This window comes from Anser anser (genome assembly GCF_964211835.1).
Source record: "Anser anser genome assembly, chromosome: 35".
NCBI classification, from domain to species: Eukaryota; Metazoa; Chordata; class Aves; order Anseriformes; family Anatidae; genus Anser; species Anser anser.
Window position 1 is genome coordinate 1 of NC_139756.1, and position 24,052 is coordinate 24,052.

The 24,052-nt window shown below is 59.4% G+C and overlaps 2 protein-coding genes and 1 long non-coding RNA gene across 4 annotated transcripts; all 3 read right to left on the reverse strand.

Annotated features, from left to right (window-relative positions):
• Positions 1–2,756: 2,756 nt before the first annotated feature.
• LOC310888414 lies at positions 2,757–7,302 on the reverse strand. Its single transcript, XR_014575901.1, has 2 exons — positions 6,528–7,302; positions 2,757–3,257 (listed from the first exon to the last, which is right to left on the reverse strand). It is a non-coding gene; the product is annotated as an uncharacterized lncRNA (long non-coding RNA).
• A 496-nt stretch (positions 7,303–7,798) lies between these two features.
• On the reverse strand, positions 7,799–10,961 carry PGLS (6-phosphogluconolactonase). Its single transcript, XM_083815048.1, has 5 exons — positions 10,649–10,961; positions 10,465–10,572; positions 9,050–9,151; positions 8,486–8,626; positions 7,799–8,268 (listed from the first exon to the last, which is right to left on the reverse strand). The coding sequence occupies exons 1-5, from the start codon at positions 10,910–10,912 to the stop codon at positions 8,131–8,133; spliced, it is 753 nt and encodes a 250-aa protein (XP_083671174.1). The 5' UTR covers positions 10,913–10,961; the 3' UTR covers positions 7,799–8,130.
• A 1,484-nt stretch (positions 10,962–12,445) lies between these two features.
• Positions 12,446–22,833, reverse strand: SLC27A1 (solute carrier family 27 member 1). 2 transcript variants are annotated; one of them, XM_083815044.1, is made up of 12 exons: positions 22,481–22,833; positions 19,851–20,245; positions 19,163–19,324; positions 18,123–18,192; positions 17,929–18,020; positions 17,715–17,824; positions 16,249–16,458; positions 15,989–16,115; positions 15,597–15,734; positions 15,025–15,189; positions 14,001–14,147; positions 12,446–13,234 (listed from the first exon to the last, which is right to left on the reverse strand). In XM_083815044.1, the coding sequence occupies exons 1-12, from the start codon at positions 22,645–22,647 to the stop codon at positions 13,077–13,079; spliced, it is 1,941 nt and encodes a 646-aa protein (XP_083671170.1). In that variant the 5' UTR covers positions 22,648–22,833; the 3' UTR covers positions 12,446–13,076. The 2 variants fall into 2 exon arrangements, with proteins under 2 accessions (XP_083671170.1, XP_083671171.1); XM_083815045.1 differs by lacking the exon at positions 22,481–22,833 and adding an exon at positions 20,846–22,437.
• Between the last annotated feature and the right edge of the window lie 1,219 nt (positions 22,834–24,052).

Here is a 24,052-nt window from a genome sequence, read left to right on the forward strand (position 1 = left end):
GGAGGAAGGAGGAAGGAGGAAGGAGGGGGGGGGAGGACAGCAGCAGCCCCAGTCCAGACCCACGCACCCACGGGTGGGGGGGGGGGGGCGAGGCCCGGCCTCCCCGAGGCTGTGGGAAACGAGGAGGAGGAGGAGGAGGAGGAAGGAGGAGGAGGAGGAAGGAGGGGGGAGGCCAGTAGTAGCTACAGCCTGGACCCACGCACCCACTGGGGGGGGGGGGGGGGCTGGTCTCCGCGTGGGGAGGTGAGGCCCAGCCTCCTGGAGGCTGTGGGGAATGAGGAGGAGGAGGAGGAGGAAGGAGGAAGGAGGGGGGGAGGCTGGCAGCAGCCCCAGCCCAGCCCCACGCACCCACGGGTGGGGGGGGGTGGGGGGGGCGAGGCCCGGCCTCCCCGAGGCTGTGGGGGGATGATGATGATGGAGGAGGAGGAGGAAGGAGGGAGGGAGGGAGGAAGGGTGGGGGGTGCAGGGGGTTTGGGGGGGCGGGGACGAGGGGTGGGAGTGGGGAGCTTTTAGGGTCACAGTGGGGTGGGAGGATGGGGGGGCTTTGGGGGGGGGCTGCGTCACACGTGGGGGGCTTTTGGGGGGTGTGACAGGCAGGGGGTGGTTTTTTGGGGGGGGGGTCTGGGGGCGCTGGAAGCGCTTCTCCCTCCCTTCTCCCCCCTCCGCCTTTTTACTCCGAGTTTACTCCAGCGCTGGGGAGGCCGCTCAGCCCCCGGCCTCGCGGAGGCCGGCCTCGCTCCCCGCCGCTGAAATTTCTTTAATTTGAGGGTTTTTGGGGTTGGTTTTTTTTTTTGCCTTGCGAGGAAAGCGGCGCAGAAGCGGCTCCGGGGCTGCAGGGCCGCAGTCACGATCCCCCCCCCCGGGACCGCAAGGAGGGGGGGGGCGAGCGCAGCCCTGCCCTGACGTCACCTTCGGAAAATGAAATTTATTTTTTTTTCTCCTTCGGAAAATGATTTTTTTTTTTTTTCCTCCTTCGGAAAATGAATTTATGATTTTTTTTTATTATTTTTTTTTTTTGCTCCTCGTCTCCGTCCCGCGGGGTGGGAAGGCGCCGAGCGGGGAGCGAGGGAGCTGGCAGGCAGCCGCCAGCCCCCGGGGGGGTGGGTGAGCGTCCCGGAGCTCACCCGGCACGTGGGAAGGCCTCGAGTCCGTCCGTCCGTCCGTCCGTCCGTCGGGAGAGGGGGAAACGGGGCAGCATCGACAAACCTCAAAGCCCCCCGCTTTGGGGCCGCGCCCCCCAAAATCTGCTCTTATCCCAGTGACCGACGTCTGCCGCCTTGCTGGCGGCTCGAAATTAAAGGGGGGGTTCGTTACGACCCCGCGTCGCTCGGCGTCCCCTTCACAGACGGGAGGCCCGAGCGGAATTCGCAGGAATCGGGTAAGTCTCCCCAAAAGCGCTCTCGGCTCCCGGACGAACGCACGTGGCGGGGTGCCCCCCCCCCCCCGGCAGGAGCGGTCCCCAAATCGCCTCCGGGATCTGCCGCAGGGGGAACGGGGCCAGGCGGCACTCCGGCATGACGCAGTGAGCGAGAGGGGGGGGAAAGGAGACAGAAAAGGGAAAAAAAAAACCTAAAAACAGAATGTTCTGGGAAGCAGCTGGAGACGGGCACGGCCGCGACGCGGATTTGTGTCCGTCCAGAGGAGAGCCGCGGTTTGGCAGCCCGCGCGCTGGGGAGCTCGCTTTTTCCAAGAGGCGAGGCCCCAGAGCGTGGGAGAGGGAAGAGGAATCGCCCTCTGGAGCTTCTCACGACACCCAGATTCTTGCTGAACCGCACCCGAACCCCCCAAGCCGTCGGGACCCCCGCCGGCCATCGCGGGCTCGCCCTTAGCAGCTCGCGCCGGGGCTCCGAACGCTTCGGCAGAAAAGGGAGAAAAATCCGAAGGAGCCGGCCCTGGGCAAGCTGCCTGCGGGCAGAGCTGCGCCAACGGCCAAACGCCCGCCCCGCAGATCGCGCGCGGGGGCAGATCCGTCTGGGAACCGCGGCCGCGGGGTTGGAACCACACGAAAGGACGGGAGGACGCGCGCGGTGAAGCGGCGCCAGTCGGGGGGGGGACAAAAAAAAGACAAAAAAAAAAAAGAACAGAACCGCATCCAAATAAACCCATGGAAAGGGGAAAAGAAAAGAGGGGAAAGGGAGGAAAGTGGGGAAAGGAATTGCCACCTGACATCTTCCACCACCAGCCCCTAATATTATTTATTTATATTTATTTTTTATTCATTTATTTTGCTTTTTATCCCGGTCTTTTCCCCTGTTTGCCCAACCTTGGAGGTTTCCGTCTACCTGGGCCTTTCAAGCCAGCATCGGGTCCGGGTCCGGGCGGGTTTTCTCCTCCAGCTGACTCCGGAGCTCTTCCTTCTCCCTCCGAAAAGCCTCGAGGTCCCCGGAGACCTGCCCGGGGTACCAAGCTGCGAGGGTCATGGAGAAAACGGGGGGGGGACAAAGAAGAGGCACCCCCGGGCCTCAGACAAAAATTTAGGAAGACGCAGATGCGAATCCCTTGCCTGATTACCGGTGGCTTTACGTGGCCGGGTTTTGGTAGCGGGGGGGCCGTAGGAGAGCCCCCGTAGGAGCAGGGGTCGGGGGGGGGGGGGGAGCTGCTGCCCCTGGGGGATGGACAAATCCAAAAAAATCCAAGTTTTGGATCCCACAGAGCCGTGTGGGAGCAGTTCTTGAAGACCCCCCCCCCGGCTCAGTTCAGGAAGGATTTACCTCAACCCCTGAGCCCTTTGGGCCCTGTTTTCTCCCCGTTTCCCCCCCCCCCACGCTGCTCAGGGCTTCCAGAGGAGACGCCAACGCAGAACGGCCACAGCAGGGGCTCTTTTTGCCCAAACCGTTCTTATTTTACACATTTATGCCCCGTGCTCACCTCCGCGGTCCTTCCACCGAGCTGCTTCAGATCCCGGCTCGTCCCTTCTCGGAGCGGCCGAACCACAGCCGGGGCAAGCACCCCAGTGCCCAGGGCACCCCAAAACCACCCCTCACCCCCCCAGCCGCGGCCGTCCCATCACCCGGAGCCACCACGGCCGCGTCCTCCGGCTCCCTGCCCCTCCGACGGCCGCAGCGCGTCCTCCATCAGCGCGCTGCCGAGGATCTGCAGCCCGGAGGGAGCCGCATCGGGCGAGCGGCGAAGGCGCGGGGAGCGCTCGGGTCCCCAAATCCGCGCAGACTTCGGGTTCCGGTCCCGGGAGAAGATCTTGTAAGGTCGTACGGCCTCGAGGAAGGCTTCGGCCTCCGGAGGATCCCTCTGCTGTAGTTCTGAGGCAGAAGGCAGGTTGGAAGCAGGGGCACTCGGAAAAAAAAACAAAACAAACCAACCAAACAAACAAAAAAACACACAAAACAACAACAACAAAAAACCCACCCGGCCAACTTTACACGTGTTCAAATTACACCCGTGTGAAGGCAGCATGGTGACCAGGAAAGGCTGGGACGAGAGGTGCCAAAGGAGACCCACCTCCGAGGGCAACAATCCACTGGCAGCGGGGGAAAAAAAAGAGGGGAAATCGTCTAAACAGCAGCTCGACCCCCGATCTCCGCAGCCACGGAGCGAATTCCCACAGGAACGCCGCGGCTGGAGGCCATCCCAGGCAGGAATAAAGACCGCAAGGAGCCCCCTCGCTGTCCCCAGCACGAGCTCGAGGGGTTTCTGAGTCCCCCAAAGAGCTCCTCACGGCAGCTCTCAGACGTCCCTGGCCGTACCGTGACGCTGGTGGCGGCTTCTGAAGCCTCACCCGCGCCGTGGTGGCGAACGCCACCCCCGAGAGCGGCCTCGGCGCACGCCCAGAGGTGTTTTTGGGAGGGTGGTGGAGGAGCAGCAGCAGGGACCGGCCCCGGGTCCGCAGCACGGCTGGGAGCCGCTGCCTTGGAAGGGGAGAGGGGAGAGCGCAGGGGACAGATTTAAATTCGTATTTTGTACAAGCACCAGGCGGCTTCGCTGCTCGCGGGGCTGTGATCCCCCCCCGGACAGACTCCATCGTGGCACCACGATGAAGCTCTGCCTTCCCGGAGCGCCCCAGCAGCTCGTTAGGAAACGAGGGCGATCCGAGGAAGCAAAACGCGGGCGGCAGCGGATCAGGAGCTCGCCCGGCCTTCGGCTTTGCTTTTTTTTTTTCGCCTTTCGGACGGGGCAGACAGCGGTCCTGGCACGGCGTTACACACAGTGAGAACCGCCTGCAGAGGACACGCACAAAACGATTTGCTCCGAGAGCAAGCTGGCGAAGCCTCGCTTCCTTCTGGGCCAGCGCCCGCGGCACGCTGAAAGGATCCTGGCCCCGTTTGCACAGCCTGCAGCTGACATGTAAACTACCGATGGCTTTTTAATCGCAACCAGATGCACTTTTACGGAACACGGCTACAGAGGGCTGCAGCACGCCGAGGAGCCCAACAGAGAAAGCCATTTCGGGTGAGGTTTGGCCATTGGCACGGTTTCTTTGCAGCTGCTTCTAGTTTCCAGCCGCTTGGTTTGAAAACATGACTTCAGTTCCCAGCCACTTGGGTTTTTTACAACATGACTTTCCCGGCTAGCAAAGGGACGCAGAGAACCGCGTTCAGCCCTGCCGGATTCTGGGAGCCCGACGTCCCCTTCGCCACCGCTCTGCCCCCGCTTAACGATTTCCCTCCGCCGCCGAGAGGTGCGAGGTCCCTGTGCTGGACACGGACCCTGCTCCGTGCCATCGCTGCCTCTGCCGTTTGGGTCACCCCTCGCTGCCCGACCTCGCGCCGCCGCGTGATTCTGATGACGGAGGCGCTACAGAATACACGGGCAGAGGCGTTTGTGCCGCCCCCCGCCTATTTCTGGCTCTGCCTCGCGAGGTTTTTGTGAGGCAGGATCAAAGCAAAAATCCTCGGCTTCACAGCCCCTGCGGCGGGAGCACGTTCACCTCTTCGCTTTCCAACCACCGCAGGGTAAAAGAACGAAGGAATTGTCCTGCCAGCCGCGGGAATCGCCGTCGTACCGGGACAGCAAACCTCAGCGCTGGTGCAGAGCTCTGCGGGGAAGGATGGACGGATGGACAGACGCTGCGTGCTGCGCTGAGGCTGCCCCAACCGAGACTTTTTTGCTATGAAAATAGAAATAATGGCCAGAGGCGCTCGAACACGGACATCTAGCGGCCACAGGCAGCAAGGAGAGCACCTGAACCGGCGGCGCTCCGACTCCCTGGTAGCTCTCGGCGGTGCCGGGAGGGTTTTGTGGACATCACACCGCCCCGGGAGCTAAATCCCTGGCTGCAGATCCCGTCCCAGCACGGCAGGAGCTGCAGGGCAGGCTTGCCGTGGGGGTCCAGCTCCCCCGATACCCGTCTGAGGTCGGGAGCTGCCTCTGGTAACGGGGCACGGAGCTCTTCACCGCGGCATCCGCGTGGCCTCGGGGAAGAGCAAGAACAGAGCCGGGGTCGCTTGGTCCCATCGGGGAGGCTGAATCGAGCTCCTCGGCGGCGTTTTCCTCCCCTCGAAGAAGCAAAGCCACCGGCTGAGCCCCACGGCACAGGGCGCAGCACGACGGCTGGCACTCAGCCGCAAACCCGGCGGCTCCAGTTTAACCCAGCAGCTCCAGTTAAACCCAGCAGCTCCAGTTTAACCCAGCGCCAGGCTGCAGTAGAGGAAACCGAGCGCCGGGGCACGGACGAGAACCTGTCTTCATCTCAGGAGGTTTCAGCTCTTTGTTTCCTGCGCTTGCTGGGCCCCGAACAGCCGGCGCTTTGTCACCCTGGGTCCCTACAGCACGGGGAAAAAAAGGATCCCGAGTGTCGGAGAGCCTGACACCGATCGGGAATACAGAAAGACTTCTGCGTGCCCACCGCTGCTCCAAACGTTTTCTTCTGCCAGCTGTAAGGATGGAGACGAGGGGGGCAAAGTCACTGATGAGCGAGCTGTTGAAACGTCACCCCGAAACCCGCCGCAAGCTCGGAGGAATCGGAGCACAGAGGCGCATCCCCTGCCCCTGTCGGCCGGCAGGGCGACGCGTTGCAGAGGTAACGGCAGGAGGCAGGAAGGGGAGCTGGCAGCCCCGAAATGAGGCTTTTCCCAATCCTCTCCCGCGCAGCGTCCAAAGAGAAAGGCAGCGGGGAAGGTGGCTTCGAGGCGAGTTTCACACACACCGCCCTTTTTGTCCAGTTAAGGCCAGAAAACCGGCACCTGAATCAGATTTCGCGTCTCGTGGAGCCCAAACGTGAGCTCAGCGCGCGCCTGGGTCGGTTCCGCAGAGGGTCCTCTGCCACCCCTGCGAGTACCCTGCTCGTCTTTCATCTCTCAGCGCAGAATTTTCTGTTTAAAATGAAGCAGCTGTTACGAGTGAACCTCTGACCGCAGCAGACTCCATCTCGCCTGGGGTCCAACAGCCTCGGTCCCGCAAATGTTTTCCCCAAGATGGTTTGGGGGCAGTTTCCCCTCGCCCGGCGCAATACAGAAACGCACGGATCGGGGACTGGGCTGCACAAAGACCTCACCGTAAACAAAATTTCTATTTCCCCCCCATCCAGGAGCAGCAAAGCGGAGAGCAGGAGGCGTTCCCCACCTCTCACCTACCCGCGCTGCTTCCCGTCCAGCGAGCTCGAACGCCTTCCTCCCGTCTTCTGCGTCGGTGCTCGGCCTTTTCCGCCTCGCCCTCCTCCAGACCACACGAATATTGAAATATTCCTCGCGCCCTGCCCGCCTGGTGCCCTCCCGGCCACGCGAGGCATCGCTTGACAAACCCCCCAGGGTGTTCAGGAGCGACGTGGGATGCAGCCAGGGGATTTTGCTGACTTATTTCTACATTTGAGGGCGTATTGTGGGAACAAAGCTACGTGCTGCTCCTCACTGCACCTCCTCTTGCTTCCCCAACCAAGCTGGACTTAAATCTTCCATTTCTGCTGCTACGCAGCGAGCAGTTTTTGATACCCTTCGCGCCCCACAGGACGCGTAGAAACAGGAAACGCCGAGCAGAAACGTTTGGCGCTTGCATCAGTCCTCGGGCTGGTCAAAAAGCCAAGGAACTTCCGAGGGAAGGAAATCGTCGGGGGATGCTTTAGAGAAAGCTGCAGGGCCGGCTGGAAAAAGGCTTCAGAATCACAAGGCGGCGCCGCACGAGCAGCAGGCTCCCACAACACGGCGGGAGGAACCTGATGCAGCCCTCGGCTGCACCTAAATTTGACGGCGCACGTTCGTGGACTCCTGTTTGCAAAACCACCTTTGCTTTTGTCAAGTCCGAGGATCAGGAATCGTTCCGGTGCTCCGTCACCCTCACCGTGAAAAAGTTTCGCCCCCTATTTAAGCGGAACCTCTTCTGTCCCAGCTCGCACCCACTGCCCCTCGTCCTGTCACTGGGAAGAGCCCGGCTCCCTCCTCCTGACACTCGCCCTGTGCATATTTAGAAACGTTAACCAGGTCACCCCTCGCTCTCCCCTTCCCCGAGCTGAAGAGCCCCAGCTCCCCTCAGCCTCTCCTCGTAAGGGAGATGCTCCGCTCCCCTCATCACTTGGGGACCGAAAAGCCCCCAAGGCAAAACCGTACGGCGGTGCACAGAAATAAACGCAAGGCCGGGGCGGGAGGGAGCCCCAGCCCCGCGTTTCTCACGAACTGAGGTTCGAGTCAGGGTTACAATTAACAATTAAGTTCGACAATTAAGCCGAGAGGGTTCCAACAAACTACGGGGGGGGGGGGAACGGAAAGCCTGAGAGCTCGGAGCTGGTCCAGACGAGACCTGGATGTCCCTGCGTCGCGCCGCCACGCAGCCCGCGCCTGCTCCGTCAGCGACTTGCTGCTGCTTTTTAGGGAGGAACGTGAGCAGGTGAAGGAGCAAACGCGAGCAGGAGAGCTGGAATGTGTTCGTTTAATGCCGCGCGCTCGTTTAACACCCCAGCGACCACGCGCGACACAGCCCGCACGACACCAGCGCCTCGTGCAGCTCCCGGCGCCGCCGTTCGCCCCCGGACACCGCCCCGGCGCGTGGTCCACGCCAAACCAAAGGAATCATCACACGAAAATCCGCGCTCCGCGCAGTTTGGCTCTTTGCCGGGGGACGAGAAGCCCGCGTTAGCTTCGTGCCCCTCCCGAGTACCGCAACCGGACGTGGAGTCCTCAAACCGGGACGTCACGCAGTGGGCGCCGCCGCCGCCCGGCTCCCGAAAACCCGGCCAGGGGCTCGGTCCTACAGGACGTAATGTTTCTCGAAGGGAACGGTCAGCTCCGCCGCCGCGGCCTCGTCCAGGAACCAGTGCAGCTGCCCCGTGTGCGGCTGGACGCGAGCAGCGGGGAGGGGGTTCTCCTCGGCACCTTCCAGAATGCGCTGCCCGAAGAAACGAGAGCGTTTCAGCGAAGGCCGGGCAGGGAAAGGGGGCCGCAAACCAACGCCGCCGGCCTCAAGGCGCTCCCCGCGCCTAAAAACACCGCCGTTTCCCCGAAGGACGCCTTGATCGCTCCTCCACCCCCCGGAAAGGCAGCTGAAAAGTCCGCAGCAAAGCCCTGAGAGCTCGGCCTTTCGTTGAGACTCGTGCCCTGGGTACCTTCAGGACGGCGGCTTTGCCTTCCCCCGTGGCAACGAACACCACAGCGCGCGCCGCGTTCAGCACCGGGAGGGTCAACGTGATCCGCTCCGGCGGCGGCTTGGGAGAATCGGTAATGGCAGCGACGATTTTCTCTTCCTCCTGGCAGAGGACAACAGCAAAAAGGCATTAAAAAGGCGGTTAAGAATCGGGGGCAGGAGGGGGAGCTGCCTGGCTCCAGCCGCACCACAACCAAACGGGGAGAGACGGCTGCTGAGGGCGAGCAGAGACCCACCACGAGTTATTTATTCCTTTTTACCTCCGCTCCCAAGAGCGGAAGAAATTTAAAAGGGCACTGAGTGCTAATCAGGTTCGGGAGGTGGTTTTTTTTTTTTTTTTTTACCCTCCCAACATTCTTTTTTTTTAAATTTCACATTTGATTTCTTTAAACGCAACATCCCAGCGCCGGGAGCTGTCTCGCACGCAGCGGTCACTCGCCAGATAGCGGGGCGGCAGCTCCCCGCATCACACCTGTCAGATTTTCAGGGAGAAAACGGCCCCGGAGCCGGCTCCTCGCGAGCTCACCTTCAGCAGGGGGTGGTCGGGGAAAAGGGAGCAGGTGTGGCCGTCCGGCCCCACGCCCAGGATGAGCAAGTCGAAGACGGGCACGCCGTCACCCTGAAAGGCCTGCAAGAAAGGCGGCGTTACGGGGCTGCAAGAACGAGAACGGGGCGGCAGGCAGAGCTCAGAGGGTTGTGCTCGGCGGCGCGGGGTCTCCCTGGGGGGTCTGGAGCTGGCGGCGCCCCCCAGGCGGCCGTCCGGGGTCCTGTGCCGTCCGATTTATTTATCCATCGCGAGCTGGGCGAGGGACGGAGCGCTGAGGACGCGAAGCTGGGAGTCGGGGCTGATGCCGCGTTCAGAGGGACCTGGGCAGGCCGCAGGGTTGGGCCGAGAGGAACCCCATCGAGATCAGCGAGGGCAAGCACGGGGTCCCGCACCCGGGGAGGAACAAACCCCAAGCACCAGCGCAGGCTGGGGGCGTCCTGCTGCAGAGCGGCTCTGCAGAGGGGGACGTGGCAGTCCTGGAGGGCGGCAGGCTGAGCGCGAGCCGGCCACGTGCCCTCGTGGCCAAAAAGGCCGGCGGATCCCGGGCTGCGTCGGGAAAAGCGCGGCCAGCAGGGCAACGGAGGCGAACCTCCACCTCTGCTCGGCCCCGGCGGGCGTTGTGCCCAGCTCCGGGCTCCCCAGTACCAGAGGGACGAGGAGCTACTGGAGCGAGTCCAGAGGAGGGCTGCAATGGCGATGAGAGGACGGGAGCACCTCTCGCACGGGGACAGGCTGGGAGAGCCGGGCCTGGTTAGGCTGGAAAAGAGAAGACCGAGGGGAGAGCTCGTCGATGCGTACAAATATCTGAAGGGAGGGCGTCGAGGGGACGGAGCCGGTCTCTTGCCAGCCGTGCCCAGCGACAGGACGAGAGGCAGCGGGCACAAGCCGGAGCCCAGGAGGTTGCGGCTCAGCGTGAGGGGACGCTTCTGCGCTGGGAGGTGACGGAGCACGGGGCCAAGCTGCCCAGGGAGGCTGCGGGGTCTCCTGCCCCGCAGATACCCAAACCTGCCTGCATCCTGCAAACCGTGCTCGGGGTGATCCTGCCGGCAGGGGCTCGGACCAGGAAGATCCCCCGGGATCCCTCCCAACCTCGGCCGTGCTGGGAGCCCCCCAAATCCCACTCCCCGTGTGCGGACACCTCTTCTCCGGTAACGTCACCCGGGAGACCCCGGTAACCCCCCCCCCAACCCGGTAACCCCCCACCCCACCTCGGAACCCCCTCCCTCAGCTCGGTAACTCCCCCCCACCCCCCTGGGAAGCCCCCTTCACCCCGGTAACCCCCCCCACACCCCGGTACCCCACCCCCCACCCCGGTAACCCCCACCCCACCCCGTTAACCCCCCCCCCCAGCCCCTATAACCCCCCCCTCACCCCCATAACCCCCCCCCCGGTACCTCTCGGAGCTTGGCGGCATAGTCAGCGGCAGCAGCGTGCGGGGACAGCCCGGGGGTGACGGTGAGCACCCGGGGCTTGGGCCCGGGGAGCCGGGGCAGCAGCTGGGCCTGCGGACAGGGGCGGGAGGCGCTCAGGGGAGGCCGGGGACCGGCGGCGGCCGCCCGCGGGCCCGGCCCCGCTCACCTCGTAGGCCCCGGAGGTGCTCTCGGGGTGCCCGGGCGGCACCAGGCGCTCGTCACAGAACGCCACCAGCCAGGGCTCGGCGCCGCCGCCGCCGGGCCCGGGGAGGGCGGCGGGTAGGTCCCGGGCCAGGAGCGCCACCAGGCTGCCCCCCGAGAGGCCCAGCGAGAAGCGGCCGCCGCTGCCGGCCGCCCGCTGCGCCACCAACTGCGCCAGGGCCGGGCCCAGCTCCCGCGGGGACGGGAACACCGAGACGCGGCGCGACATGGCGGCGGCGGAAGCGGACGGCGGGCGGCCGGAAACGGGGAGCCGGCGGCCGGAAGAGGAGCGCGGCCGAACCCGGAAGGGCCGAGCCCCGCGCTGCCGCGTTGCCTAGCAACCCGCGGCCTAGGCCCCGCGCCAGGCCTCGGCCGCGCCTCCGAGCCCGCGGCATCCCCGTCCCGGCCCCGGGGAGCGGCGGCCGCTGCTGGGGCGGTGAATCCGAGAGTCGTTAGGGGTGGAAAAGCCCTCCGGGATCGTCTGGTCCTACCGTCACCCTACCACCACTGTCACCCACTAAACCATGTCCCCAAGCACCACGCCCAACCTTTCCTCGAACACCCCCAGGGACGGTGACTCCACCGCCTCCCTGGGCAACCCGTCCCAACGCCTGACTGCTCTTTCTGACAGAAACGTCTCCTAATTTCCAACCTGAACCTCCCCTGGCGGAACTTGGGACCGTTGCCTCTGGTCCTATCACTAGTTGCCTGTGAGAAGAGGCTGACCGCAGCTCCCCACACCTTCCTTTCAGGGAGTTGTAGAGAGCAATGAGGTCTGCCCTGAGCCTCCTCCAGACTAAATAACCCCAGTGCCCTCAGCCGCTCCTCACAGGACTGCTTTTCCAGGCCCTTCACCAGTTTTGTTGCCCTTCTCTGGACATGCTTCAGGGCCTCAACGTCCTTCTTGAAGTGAGGTCTCCAAAACTGAACCCAGCACTCGAGGTGCGGCCTCACCAGAGCTGAGCACAGGGGGACGATCCCCTCCCTGCTCCTGGTGGCCGCACTATTCCTGATACAAGCCAGGATGCCGTTGGCCTTCTGGGCCACCTGAGCACGCTGCTGGCTCGTGTTTAGGCGAGCATCAACCAGCACCCCCAGATCCTTTTCCTCTGCACAGCTTTTGAGCCACTCTCCTCCTTCCTGACACCGTGAAAACTCGATAACCAAAGTTATTAAGCAGTTATTCTTCAGTACGGCACTGGGTGTGTGGGGGATCGCTCCACCTAACACACACACCAAGGGTTACTGCCACATTGCTTATATTAGTGGGATATATACATATTCATCTCCCCCCCCCAACCCCGTAAGTCTCTTGCGTATTCATGAGGTCTCCAAAGAATCATTAACATAGGTTCCCACCCCTATTCACCTGCGCTCTAGGGTCCTCGAGTGGTCGTCCAGCGTAATCTGGTGGTCTTCTGATGAAGCCCAGGAGTCTTCCTCACTGCTAAACTTCTGACCCTTCCTTTCTTTTTTACAGACTTCAGCAGTCCAAGTCAGTTCTTGCTGTTTCTATTAACTGTGTGTACAAAGTCTTTTCTTCCCTTATCTTTTAGGGTCGTCCCCTCCTCATACTCCCTGCCTCAGGCCTGTCCTTGCGGTTGATACACAACATACTTGCTGTGTATTTGCAGCTAAAACCTGCAAAATCGACGTGCTTTCTCTTGTTCCCTGTCTCATCCCCCCTTTCCCCGCCACCATCCCGCTGGGCTCAGGGCTCGCCGGACCCCCCTGCCCTCCCCAAGGAACACGCACAGCAGCGTTGCCGTTAACATTTCCTTAGAGTTCACGTTAGCACGGTACAGCACCGCCAGGCTCCCTCCTCTCCCCCCAGCCCATCACGACCCCCGTTCCGGTGCTCATCCCACCCTGCTCTGAGTCCAGAGGCTAGCCTCTAGGCACTAATGTCCTTAACTCCCTGGCCCTAAGGGCTTGGCACACGTGAATGTGAGATTTCCAGGTGTAGTTAACGTAAAACGTCACCTAACACAATTAAAGACTGCCCGACCCGCACTGTTAAAAGTTAACTTGGTAAGTCAAGTTCGGAGATGAAGCAAAAAGAAACCCACGCGGGGCACGAGCATCTCCGCTTATCCTCAGGATACGAATAAATATAAACCATAAAACTTCTTCCACCTAAGTGGTTAGTGGTTACAAAAATACTCTCTCTAGGTGTGTAACAGCAGATTAATGGGGTGTCAGTGCTCTCTAAAGGCGCAGGTCACAGGTTAATGTGCTTTAGGCGAGGGCAACACCCCACGAGATGTTTCCCCGATGGTGATTCACTGTAGGAGGATCTCACATTGCATATTAAGCAGGAATCTGCCGCTTCCCACAGGCATCATCCCTCCAGTTAGTCACAGTTTCCTCTGAAAGGCTCAATCCGGACTAGATCATAAAGCGGCTTTTCCAGAACAAATCCTTTCATAAAGGCATTCATCCAGAGGAACATATTTCCCCAGCTTTAGATCCAGAAAATACAACCGGTCTGACGTTTGGTGGGGGTCAAATCCTTCCCTCTGCAAGCGGGTTTTCTGAATCTTGAAAGTACCTTCAAAGGAGGAAAAAAAACACTCAAAACACGTTGTATCCATAAAGGCTGTGTAAGCATCAGTGAGGGAAAAACATCACAGATGGCATTTCATTTTTAGTTCAGTTTTGCTCAAGAATTAGCTATCTGAAGCAACTATACTGATCGTTACCCGGCTCTTACAGAAAGCTTGTGCAATCTTTGCTTCTCCATACGCATAAGGTGGCAGAAGAGCTGTCTGGATTCCCAGGAAATTGAAAACACCAAAGAAAGCAGCCAAATCATTACTTGTGTTAACAGCTGTTGGTCGTACTGTGAGGAAGGTTAAGAGCGTGTGGGCACAGGGGTGACCAGATTAAAGCCAGGCGACAGCCCAGGAATGGCAGCAGAGGGTGCACAGAGGAGTTTAGAGGGGTCAAGAGCTTCTTAGCACATTTCTGTGCACATTTCTTCTGTGGCGCTGCACACATGCAAGGCTCCTTCACAGACATTCCCAAGAACCTCACTGCTGGGCAAAACACTCCAGCTTTATTGGCCTGGAACTAGCTCGTTTCTTGTTTAAGGCTCAAGTGCAGTTTTTATTAATGGTATTTATGTGCCTGGCGTACTACAAGTGGGGACTTTATTACGCAACCTCTGAAGAAGAGGGACGGCAGCCAACTGACTCCGGTTACAGCACATTGCCTAAGGGCAGCTTTCTCAGCTTTCCCATCACCCCGAGGTGGCAACACCCAGTCCCTTCTGAAATCTGAACCCAGAGAGCAGCAGGCACACAAATCCCCCATACCTGTGGTGTCAACCTGGGGTAAGAGACGCAGAAAGATGGGCCGGGCGTAAGGAGGCAGCACCTTCTGTAGCTCCTGGTACAGAACGTTGGGGTTCACCTTAGTTTTAGGATCTGCGATTGCTGCCATTCCAGCTTTGCCCTCCACCCCTGAAATAAGAGAGCACAGCTCGGGTACAGACACCAGGACACGAAGAAGCAGCAAAAGTTAAGCATGAAACTTGAGAGACTCAAGGACAGATATTTCCCCCTTGCCTCTTTCCATGCAACACACTGAGGAAAACCCAATTTAACACCAAGTCCACCAGCAATGCACCCCTCCATTTTCATAATTTTCATCACATTTCTCTCACATATGCTGTGATAAAAAAAGCTGGGGACCAAACTGCCACAGAGGGCACCCTTCTGGCCAATGCTTGCCCAGAACAAATTTCTCTTCCCAAAGGGATTTCACCCCTTCTTCCTCCCACCTTTGTCCAGACTCCTTATTTATACCCACACTGCTCAAGAGTTCCTTTTTAATCCTTTCCCTTTATTTTTTTCCTGTTTGATTTCCCTGTGCTGGAGACCCAAGCTTCACAAATGCGAACTTTCATGAGCAAAGCCAGGAGGAATCCTTCACCACTGGAGCAGCAGCCTCCAAGACAAGGGGCTGTCCATCCCATTCCCCTCTTTGTGCCCTCCCCATCCCATTCTCAATTCCTCTTTCCTGCGTAACTTAAAGCCTCCACATACAGAGAATGGTCTTTTCACGCTTTGCTTCTGCGAAGTTCACATCAAAATAACCTTCCCTTTCCAAGAAATAAAGGTTCTACCCCTGCAGCTCAGCTTATTTCTACTGCTCAGAATAAAGGCAACTCTGTCAAACTCCACTGTCAGCCTCCATCACATCTTCTCATTTTCGGGTGCCCGGTTTCAATAAAAGCGACTGATTTCTTCCTGTTCTGCAGCGTGACACAGATCTGGTACGTTTGCCTGACATTTACCTTTCTCCCAAAAGCTTCAGAGTTCTGACGTGAGATTTTACCTGGTACCTCCACTCCATACACTGCAACGTCCGTCTGGTTGAGGATGTGACTCAACATCCCCTCCACTTCCGTGGTGGAGACGTTCTCTCCTCGCCATCGGAAGGTGTCACCGCTGCGGTCTTTGAAGTACATGTAGCCGAGCTCATCCATCACCAGCACATCTCCTAGGAGGGAGAGAAGACACCGGGCCATGTCACGACGCAGTTCAGCAGCACTCGAGCCTGCCTTACCGCCCTCTCATCTCCGGGTCAGATGTTGCATCGCCTTCTTCCCGGGGAAGCACAGAACCAGGTTGGTGTCTTTCCACCACCATGCTCCGCACCTCCAAATCACGGGAGAGAAGGAAGCTGCAGCCGTAGAAAAACGGCAGGGAAAAATCTCCCCCTCCTTGAAGCGCAGACATTTCTCCTTAAACCCAGAGCAGCTCAAAGGCTGGCAACTTCAGAGCGCTAACACATCTGTTCCTCTCAGAAGAGAGCCTCAGGTTTAGGTCTCTTCGGACCGTCTTGGCACAACGCTGAGGGACGTTTGCAGTCGGTAGCGGTGAATCCCGTGCTCCCACTGACGGTACCTGTAAGGTATGCCTGGTCCCCCTTCTGCAGCACGTTGTAAGCAATCTTCTTGTGGGTGGCACTCTCGTTGACGTAGCCGTCGAACCGGCGCAGGGGATCCTGTTGATTTATCTGCCCCACAAGCAATCCTGGCTCTCCTGCAGACAACAAGATGAAACAGCACAAGATGACAGCAGCTTGTGATGTATTCCACGAGGAATTAAGCTCTGTGCGTGCCACTGAGTGGCTGCTTTGTCTCAAAGATGTTCAGTAAACGAACTGACCCATCTTTGGAGGAAACATCCAGAAGCGAACCCATATATGACACCAGAAGCCCCTTAAACCTATCGGAGCTTGTTTTTCCTTCTTTAGAACAAAGATCTGCGATTGATTTGTTCAGGTTAACATTCACCTGGGCGACAGGGGATGCACAGCCCCCTGGAATCACGGATCAGCTCCATCGTGTCCTCGTTCACCTTCACCAAACGAATGGGATAAACATTGGGCAAAATCCGGCTGTTGAAGCCGCAGGCACCGACCTTCCAAAAGACAGAGAAAAAAAAAAAAAAGGCTGGGGAAAACTGCTCGGTTTTGGAATTGCCGCTTTCTGGGAATCTTTCTTTAATCTCCACTGAAGAGGAGACAAGCAAAACCACCCCAAATCGCCCTCACCTTTCCGTCCAGGTTTGCAATGCTGCAGTTGCACTCCGTGGCTCCGTAGAACTCTCCGATCTGCTTGATGCGGAAGCGCTTCGTGAAGTCCTCCCATATGGTGGGTCTCAAACCATTGCCCACTGCCAGCCGCACGCAGTGCTGGGTTTCTGACTCCCGGACCGGCTGATTCAGGAGATACCTGCAGATTTCCCCGATATACTGAATAATCTGAAGCAGCAAACACAAAAACACAGCTTAGGCTTCAGGTGACCCTTACAACACCCTGGAAAAAGCCAACCACAAGGCCACTGGCACCAGTGCACCCCGTGGAGCTGGACAAGGCAGGCATTTTAATAAAATCAGTGTTTGCAAGTTTAATTTTTTTTTTTCTTCTCTTCCACGATAAAATATACAAAAGTAAATCAGCAACCGCCCTCTGGAAGCTGCACATTAACAGCAGAAAACAGTGGAGAAGGTGCGAATAAAGATAGCCCTTAACTAAAACCCCTCATGCTTTAATAGGTGCACCCTAGAAAGATGTGGGGAATGAGCGGTCAGCCACAAACGAAGTCTGAGCGGGGATCCAATTACCATCTATAAATACTCCCTGTGGGGGACGGGCAAGATAAACACCAGGAAGGAGAAAAAGCTGCTTAAATTAGCGGGTGATGTTGACACAAACACAAGCAGGTATTTACTGGCTACCGATCGCCAAGAGAATTCCCCTGGAGGCGTTCCTAGTGTGGTTAAGTTCAGGAACAGCTTTTCCCCCAACAGCAATGGATGCAAACAAATCCCTTTGTGTTTCAGGAGTCCGTCTTGAGAGCTTTACAGGGGAAGCAGGTGAGGATGGATGAAAGACTTCAAAAAGTCTCTCAGTCCCACACGCCTAGGTTTAGCAATTTCAAATGTATTTCTCTTCCCAAAGGGACTTCACCTCTCCTTCCTCCTACCTTTGCCCAGACCCTTTATTTATTCCCACGCTGCTCAAGAGTTCCTTTTTAATCCTTTCCCTTTATTTTTTTTTCCTGTTTGATTTCCCTGTGCTGGAGACCCAAGCTTCACACATGCAAACTTTCATGAGCGAAGCCAGGAGGAATCCTTCACCACTGGAGCAGCAGCCTCCAAGACAAGGGGCTGGCCACCCCATTCCCCTCCTTGTGCCCTCCCCATCCCCTCCTCAATTCCTCTTTCCTGCGTAACTTAAAGCCTCCCCACCCACAGAGAATGGCACAGGAGCCTCGATATCTGACAAGGGAGGACAAGCAAAGAGAGGATGCTGAGAACTGGGGGAAAGCTGCTGCCGAGTGGCAAGGAAGGGCAGGCAAGGACTGGGGTAAGAAGTAACAGGAATGGAGGACAGGCCAAAAATGGGGAACTATCTGGAGATCAGTAATGAAGCAGTGGAACGCAAGCACCGGGGGACTCTCAAGCTGAGCACCGAAGACAGCAACTGCTCAGCAAGGCGCCAGCGGAGCCCTCACCGTGCATCTGTACTTGGTGCAGTCATCCCAGAAGCGACTGGCCGAGAACTTCTTCCTGATCACCACCGTCAGGCCGTGGATGAGGCACTGGCCGACTCCCATGATGTTACCTGAAAAACGAGGGTCCCGGAGTCAGCTTCGGCTGTTCTGGGTCGTTGGGAGGATCCCAGGGGACCGACACGACCCCTCTGCCACAGAGGAGGAGGAGGCTTACCTGCGGAGTGGTAGAGCGGGAGGCAGTTGTAGACGATGTCCTCCGGGTGCATTTTGTAGGCGTAGTAGCCGAAGGCAGCGATGCGATAATACCTGGAAGAACACGGCACAGGCTAAGGACACGAGACAGGTGAAGATTCAGGGTTTTCTACGGGAAAAGCACGGCGAGAGGGAAGGGCCGCCCCAGGTCCTCACCTGCTGTGCACCACGATGGCAGCCTTGGGCATCCCCGTGGTGCCCGAAGTGTAGATGTAAAAGAGCCGGTCTGGAAGAACGGGGAGAGGCGTCAGAGAGGCTGCTCTCAGCTGCCTGAGAAAACCCCTCGAGAAAAGGCGTTTTAGGGTTTGTCCCTAGCAGATGGAGAAAGGCTGTGAAACGGTGACAGCACCGGAGGCGGACACAAAAGTCCCACTGCAGCCCGAGCAGAGGGTCTGAATGTCACCCGCCGAGGTAAACAGACAGCAAATTGCCCTGGAACTCAATTAGTGCTCCAGGCCAGACGCTAATTCCAAACTAACCCACAGGAAAGGTCTCACCCTGCGTCTGACAGCGGGCAGGAGATCTGAGACTCTGACGACAAATAAATCTAAAGGGGGAAATGCCTCAGGCCTCTTCGCAGCACCGTTCCTCCCACAGAAAACGAAGTCCCAAAAGGGAGTCTCATCCTGATCGACCTCGGATGTGCTTCGCGCTCTTTAAACACAGACTGGAGGCCAGCTGGCCTCTTCCTTTCCCTCTCCTGAATCACAAAACCACCGACATGCATCCTCTGCACAGGCATATCACCGGGAAAGATTTCCATCGCACGCAAGGCAGCTGCGGGGGAAGGTAACGCGGGCTGTTCCGTGCTGCAGACAAAAATAAATTTGGAGCTAACGAATCAGTAGGTTAGCCTTGGCACACGGGTTTCTTCACCCCGTACACATACCAGTGGCCGTTCTCCTGTAACAGAAGTTGTTTTGGGGAATGCATCAATCCCCTTCCTTCAGGTATTAAACACATTCGGCAGGTCAAGTTTGGAAGTCTCGGGAAATGAGAAACTTAAACCAGAATACCCTGGAACACGGATCTTAGTTTTTGTTCTCTTTTTTTCCCCCCCTTCTTCTGTTTCTGACCCCAAACCGGGTTGATTTAGCCCCTCCGTCTTTACTTGCTTAGTTTTCTTGCTTTGCTGTCACCTAGCCCAGCTCTTAACGCACGTCACGCTGAGAAATAAAAATCACTCATAAAATTACCATCTAAACCTTTGACTGGGATCTGAGCCGGGGGCGATTTGGATGCAGTGCTCAGAAGAGGATCGAGATGTCGGGTCTCCGCTGGAACAACCTCTGGGTTGTAGTCGCCCGAGCAGAATTTTGCCATGTTCTTCCCCAGCATCCCATTCACCTCGGATATTGCTGCAACACAAAGCAAGGCTCTTTCGCAACAAGTGCAGTGGCAAAAATAATCTGCGTAACATCCTATTTTGCCCCAAAACACCACCGCCATGGAAGGACCTGAAGAACCAGGGACTCCTCTCCAATATTTACATCATACCTGTCCAGATACCACCTGCATCAATGAAGTTAAAAAAAAAGGTGCGAAATTGCCCCTCCACATGCCCACCACGTCATGATCTGCGGTGATTTCACGCAGATGAGCCGGGAAAATAAATCGTCGGGTCTAACAATGACATTTGGAACGGAGTTCACTGGGGAAGCGAGGATGCGCTTAAAAGCTGCATCCACCGACAGGCCTGTCCTGCAGCTCTGCTCCTCTTTTAGCCTCGGGTACTAACGGAATGCTTCTGCTTTTTAACACCGTTAGGAGGTTTATCATCTTTCCCGAGACGATTTATCATCTTTCCCAAGATTTATCACCTTTCTCACGCCCGAGCAAACGGCTCGCGAGCCGATCACAGCCCACGAGCACCCCGAGGCTCACCTGAAGACAGCTCCCCTCCGAAGATCACGGCTTTCGCACCCGAGGTCGTCACGCAGTAAACCAGGGAATCCAAGCGCAAATTGAAGTTGATGAGGGCCGCCTCGATGCCAACCTTCGCCATGCCCAGCCAGAGGCCCACGAACTCGGGGCGGCTCTCCATGAAGATGGCGATGACGTCCCCCAGGCGGAAGCCCTGCTGGTAGAAGTAGTTGGCCACGGCGTTGGAGTACTCGTCCAGCCCCCTGAAGGTCCACTGTTCACCGGTGGCCTCGTAAATCAGGGCCACTTTGTCGGGGTGCCTGCGGACGACGTCCTGGAACATCTTCGGAATGGTGCTTTTGGCCCTTTGATGCCTTCGTAGCTTGTATTTGACTCGCAACAGCACCGAGAGGCCGCTGCAAAGACAGAGAGGGCACAGCAGGAGTTACAACGTCCTCAGACAGTCCGATACCCGCACCTGAGATTCACACATCCACGCTCACATACAGGCTGGGGTGCTTCCCTCTGCAGGGCCACTTGGTGCTACCTGGACCTCCACCAACTTTGGTGATGGCTTTTGCCTGTCTGCTGTGTAATTTGGTAAGATTCTCCGGTTTATATTAAAATGATTTTTTTTTTAAAGGCTGACGCTTTCGGATCAATATTCCACGCAAATTTCCATGTTATAGGGGAAAAGGACAGGATGCGTGTGCCCCACGTGGGGGTCCCACTTGAATTCGGCTGCCCTCGGACAGTTTAACCATAAATGCTGAACCTGGGACGTTGAAGGGCTGCTGCCCTACAGAGCACGATGGTTATTTTAGCATTACGTGCCTGTTTTAGCATTACGGTAACTAACTTCCCATGCCGCAAATCAGGGAAAAGCCACACGCTGATACCAATTCCAACAAGCCTGCGGAAAATAGCAGAGGGGCTAAATTACAAGCCCTTCTTTTAAGGATGTCTTCTGGCATAATTAAAAAAAAAAAAAAGGACCTTGCAACCACTGCTTTCACCTAAAAAGGTGATGTTATACAAAGGAAGCATCCTTCCTGCCGGCACACTCTGCAGCATCTTGGTTATTTTGTACAGTCGTACCCCTCGGGATCTGAAGGTAATTAAATGATGAAGACAACCCGACCATTCAACAGCAACGTGGGAGCTCAGCTCCAAGCAAACGAAGCCGAAAGCTCCCTTTTTAGCCCCAAAATGTGCGGGCATGCTGCTTCTAGGAGGAGGCAGAGCTGCCAGCGTGCTGCTCGCACACACGTCTCCCGTGAGTCAGCCTCCGATGCCGTCCGGGCTGGTGGGAACCCAGGCTGTCTAAAAACTGCCAGGGAGAAAGCACAGATTTAAATTAAAATCAGAACAACCCAGCCCGGGGGGCCTTATAAAGAAAAAATTGCTGCCTCTGTGGGCATGAAGAGTGACCGTGCACAAAGCAGGCTGATCTAAGGGGGCTTCCTGTAATTTACATAATTATTCCGAGTCTCTGTGGCTGCCAGTTCAACCTTGACACACTTCTGGCCTGATGGCAAAGCTGCTGCGTGAGCTCCAGCCGCTCCACGGACGCCGTTCCGATGCCCTCGGAGGATGCTAGCTTTGGGGACTCGGTGGCATCTTTGGGGACTTGGCGGCTCCCTCCCTTCGGCTATCATCGGTTACAACCGGGGCACGGGAATAAATTCACCACCCCGCCGCGACCAGCGCCGTCCGACGGAGAACGGCGGGCGCACGCAACGGGTCTCGTAGCGGCAACAAAAAGTCGGAAGGGTCCCCAGAAACTCGAAAGGTCGTTTAATATCAGCCCTCTGAAGCCCCCGCAGCTCTCAGGGCTGTGCCGGGAGCAGCAGCGGGGGCAGCGAAGGCCTGGCGGAGGGGGAAGGGATCCCTTTGGCAGCAAGTCGCTGGCAGCGGCCGCGGGGCTTTGGCGGTGACCTGCCGCCGAGCCGTGCCAAAGGCAGAACAGAGGAGCCTTTTCACGGGCTTGCTGCGCTTCCCAGATACTTCAGGGGCTTTCTTTCGCCCGGTTTTATTCTCGAGCTCTGCCAGGCGATCGGGAGGAAACAGCCCTTCAAAGCGCGGTGACAGCCGCAGCAAAGCCAGGCAGCCCTGGCAGCAGCAGGAGCCCTCAATCCTCCGCGATGGAGGCGCAGCCTCGCGGAGGCCTGGAAACCGCGGACCTCCGCGAGACGGCGGTGGCAGCGGGCTCCCCGCGGAGGGACCCGCGGACCTCCAAGCCCCCGGGGACCGCTTCACGCCCCGCGTTTCAGCCTCCATCGCCCCGCCAGCGACGGAGCGCGGCCTCCATCGCCCCGCCGGCCTCCATCGCCCCGCCGGCCTCCATGAGGACGGCCTCCATCGCCCCGCCACCGCTCGCGGGGCCAAACCGCGCTGCTCCGGGGCACCTGAGGACAATTTCCCAGCCCTCGCTCGCTCCGTTTACGGCCTCGCCTCTCCCATCCCTCCTCTTTTCCCTCCTTGAGGGCAGAGAAGGGGGCGAGCAGCGCAGCCTCCGCTTAGAGCCGGCGGAGCGGAGGCTCAGCGGCAGCGATGGAGGCTGGCACCCAGCCGTCGCCCCGCGCTGCGGGGACGCGTCCCGCAGGCAGCGGGCCCCGGGAGGAGGCCCCCCCCCGGGGGGCAGCACTTACAAGAGGTCCCTCAGCGCCGTCTTGCAGAGGACGCGCAGCAGCCTCCATCCTCCGCTGCCCAGGCAGACGCCCAGCGTGGCGGCGAGGCTCCACGACCAGGGCACCCCGAAGAACCTCATCAGCCCGAGGGAGCCCAGGGAGGCCGTGCAGACCCCCACCGGCTGCATGCTGCTCGGGGGGGGGGGGGTGTGGATGGGGAACGGGGCTCTCGGGAGGCCGGGAAGGGAGGGAGGGAGGGAGGGAGGCCGAGCCTCTGCCCCCCGCTGCCCCGCAGCGAGCCCGGCCTCCGCGAGTCCCGGGGGTGAGGGGGGGGGTGCCGGTGGGGGGGGGGGGGGGGGGGGGGACCGGGGGGGGCGGGGCCTCCCCTCCGCCTCGCGACGCCGTTGGCCGAGGGCTCGCGGCCCACCGGGGGGGGGCGCGGGGGAGGCGCGGCCTCCGGAGCGCCGCGGAGCGGAGGCTCCGTGCCGGTGCCGCCGGGGGAGGGGGGGGGGGGGGGGGGGGGGGGGAGGTGTCGGGGGGGGTAATTTTAATAAAAAACGGCGTTGTCTTCTTTGTCTCCGGTGGTTTTGCGCCGTGCAAGGCCCGGTAGGGTGCAGCCTCCACACCGGTACCGGCCTCCGGCCTCTGCACCGGTACCGACGTCCGCACCAGTACCGGCCTCCGCACCAGTACCGGCCTCCGGCCTCCTCACCGGTACCGGCCTCTGCACCGGTACCGGCCTCCAGCCACCGCACCGGTACCGGCCTCTGCACCGGTACCGGCCTCCAGCCACCGCACCGGTAGCGGCCTCCGGCCTCCGCACTGGTACCAACCTCTGCACCGGTACTGGCCTCCGGCCTCCACACCAGTACCGACCTCAGCACCGGTACCGGCCTCCGGCCTCTGCACCGGTACCGACGTCCGCACCAGTACCGGCCTCCGCACCAGTACCGGCCTCCGGCCTCCTCACCGGTACCGGCCTCTGCACCGGTACCGGCCTCCAGCCACCGCACCGGTACCGGCCTCTGCACCGGTACCGGCCTCCAGCCACCGCACCGGTAGCGGCCTCCGGCCTCCGCACTGGTACCAACCTCTGCACCGGTACTGGCCTCCGGCCTCCACACCAGTACCGACCTCAGCACCGGTACCGGCCTCCGGCCTCCGCACCAGTACCGACCTCCGCACCGGTACCGGCCTCTGGCCTCCGCACCGGTACCAACCTCTGCACCGGTACCGGCTTCCGGCCTCCGCACCGGTACCGACCTCCGCACCGGTACTGGCCTCCAGCCTTTGCACCGGTACCGACCTCAGCACCGGTACCGGCCTCCGGCCTCCATACCGGTACCGACCTCCGCACCGGTACCGGCCTCCGTACCAGTACCGGCCTCCGGCCTCCGCACTGGTACCGGCCTCTGCACCGGTACCGGCCTCCAGCCACCGCACCGGTACCGGCCTCCGGCCTCCGCACTGGTACCAACCTCTGCACCGGTACTGGCCTCCGGCCTCCACACCAGTACCGACCTCCGCACCGGTACTGGCCTCCAGCCTCCGCACCAGTACCGACCTCCGCACCGGTACCGGCCTCTGGCCTCC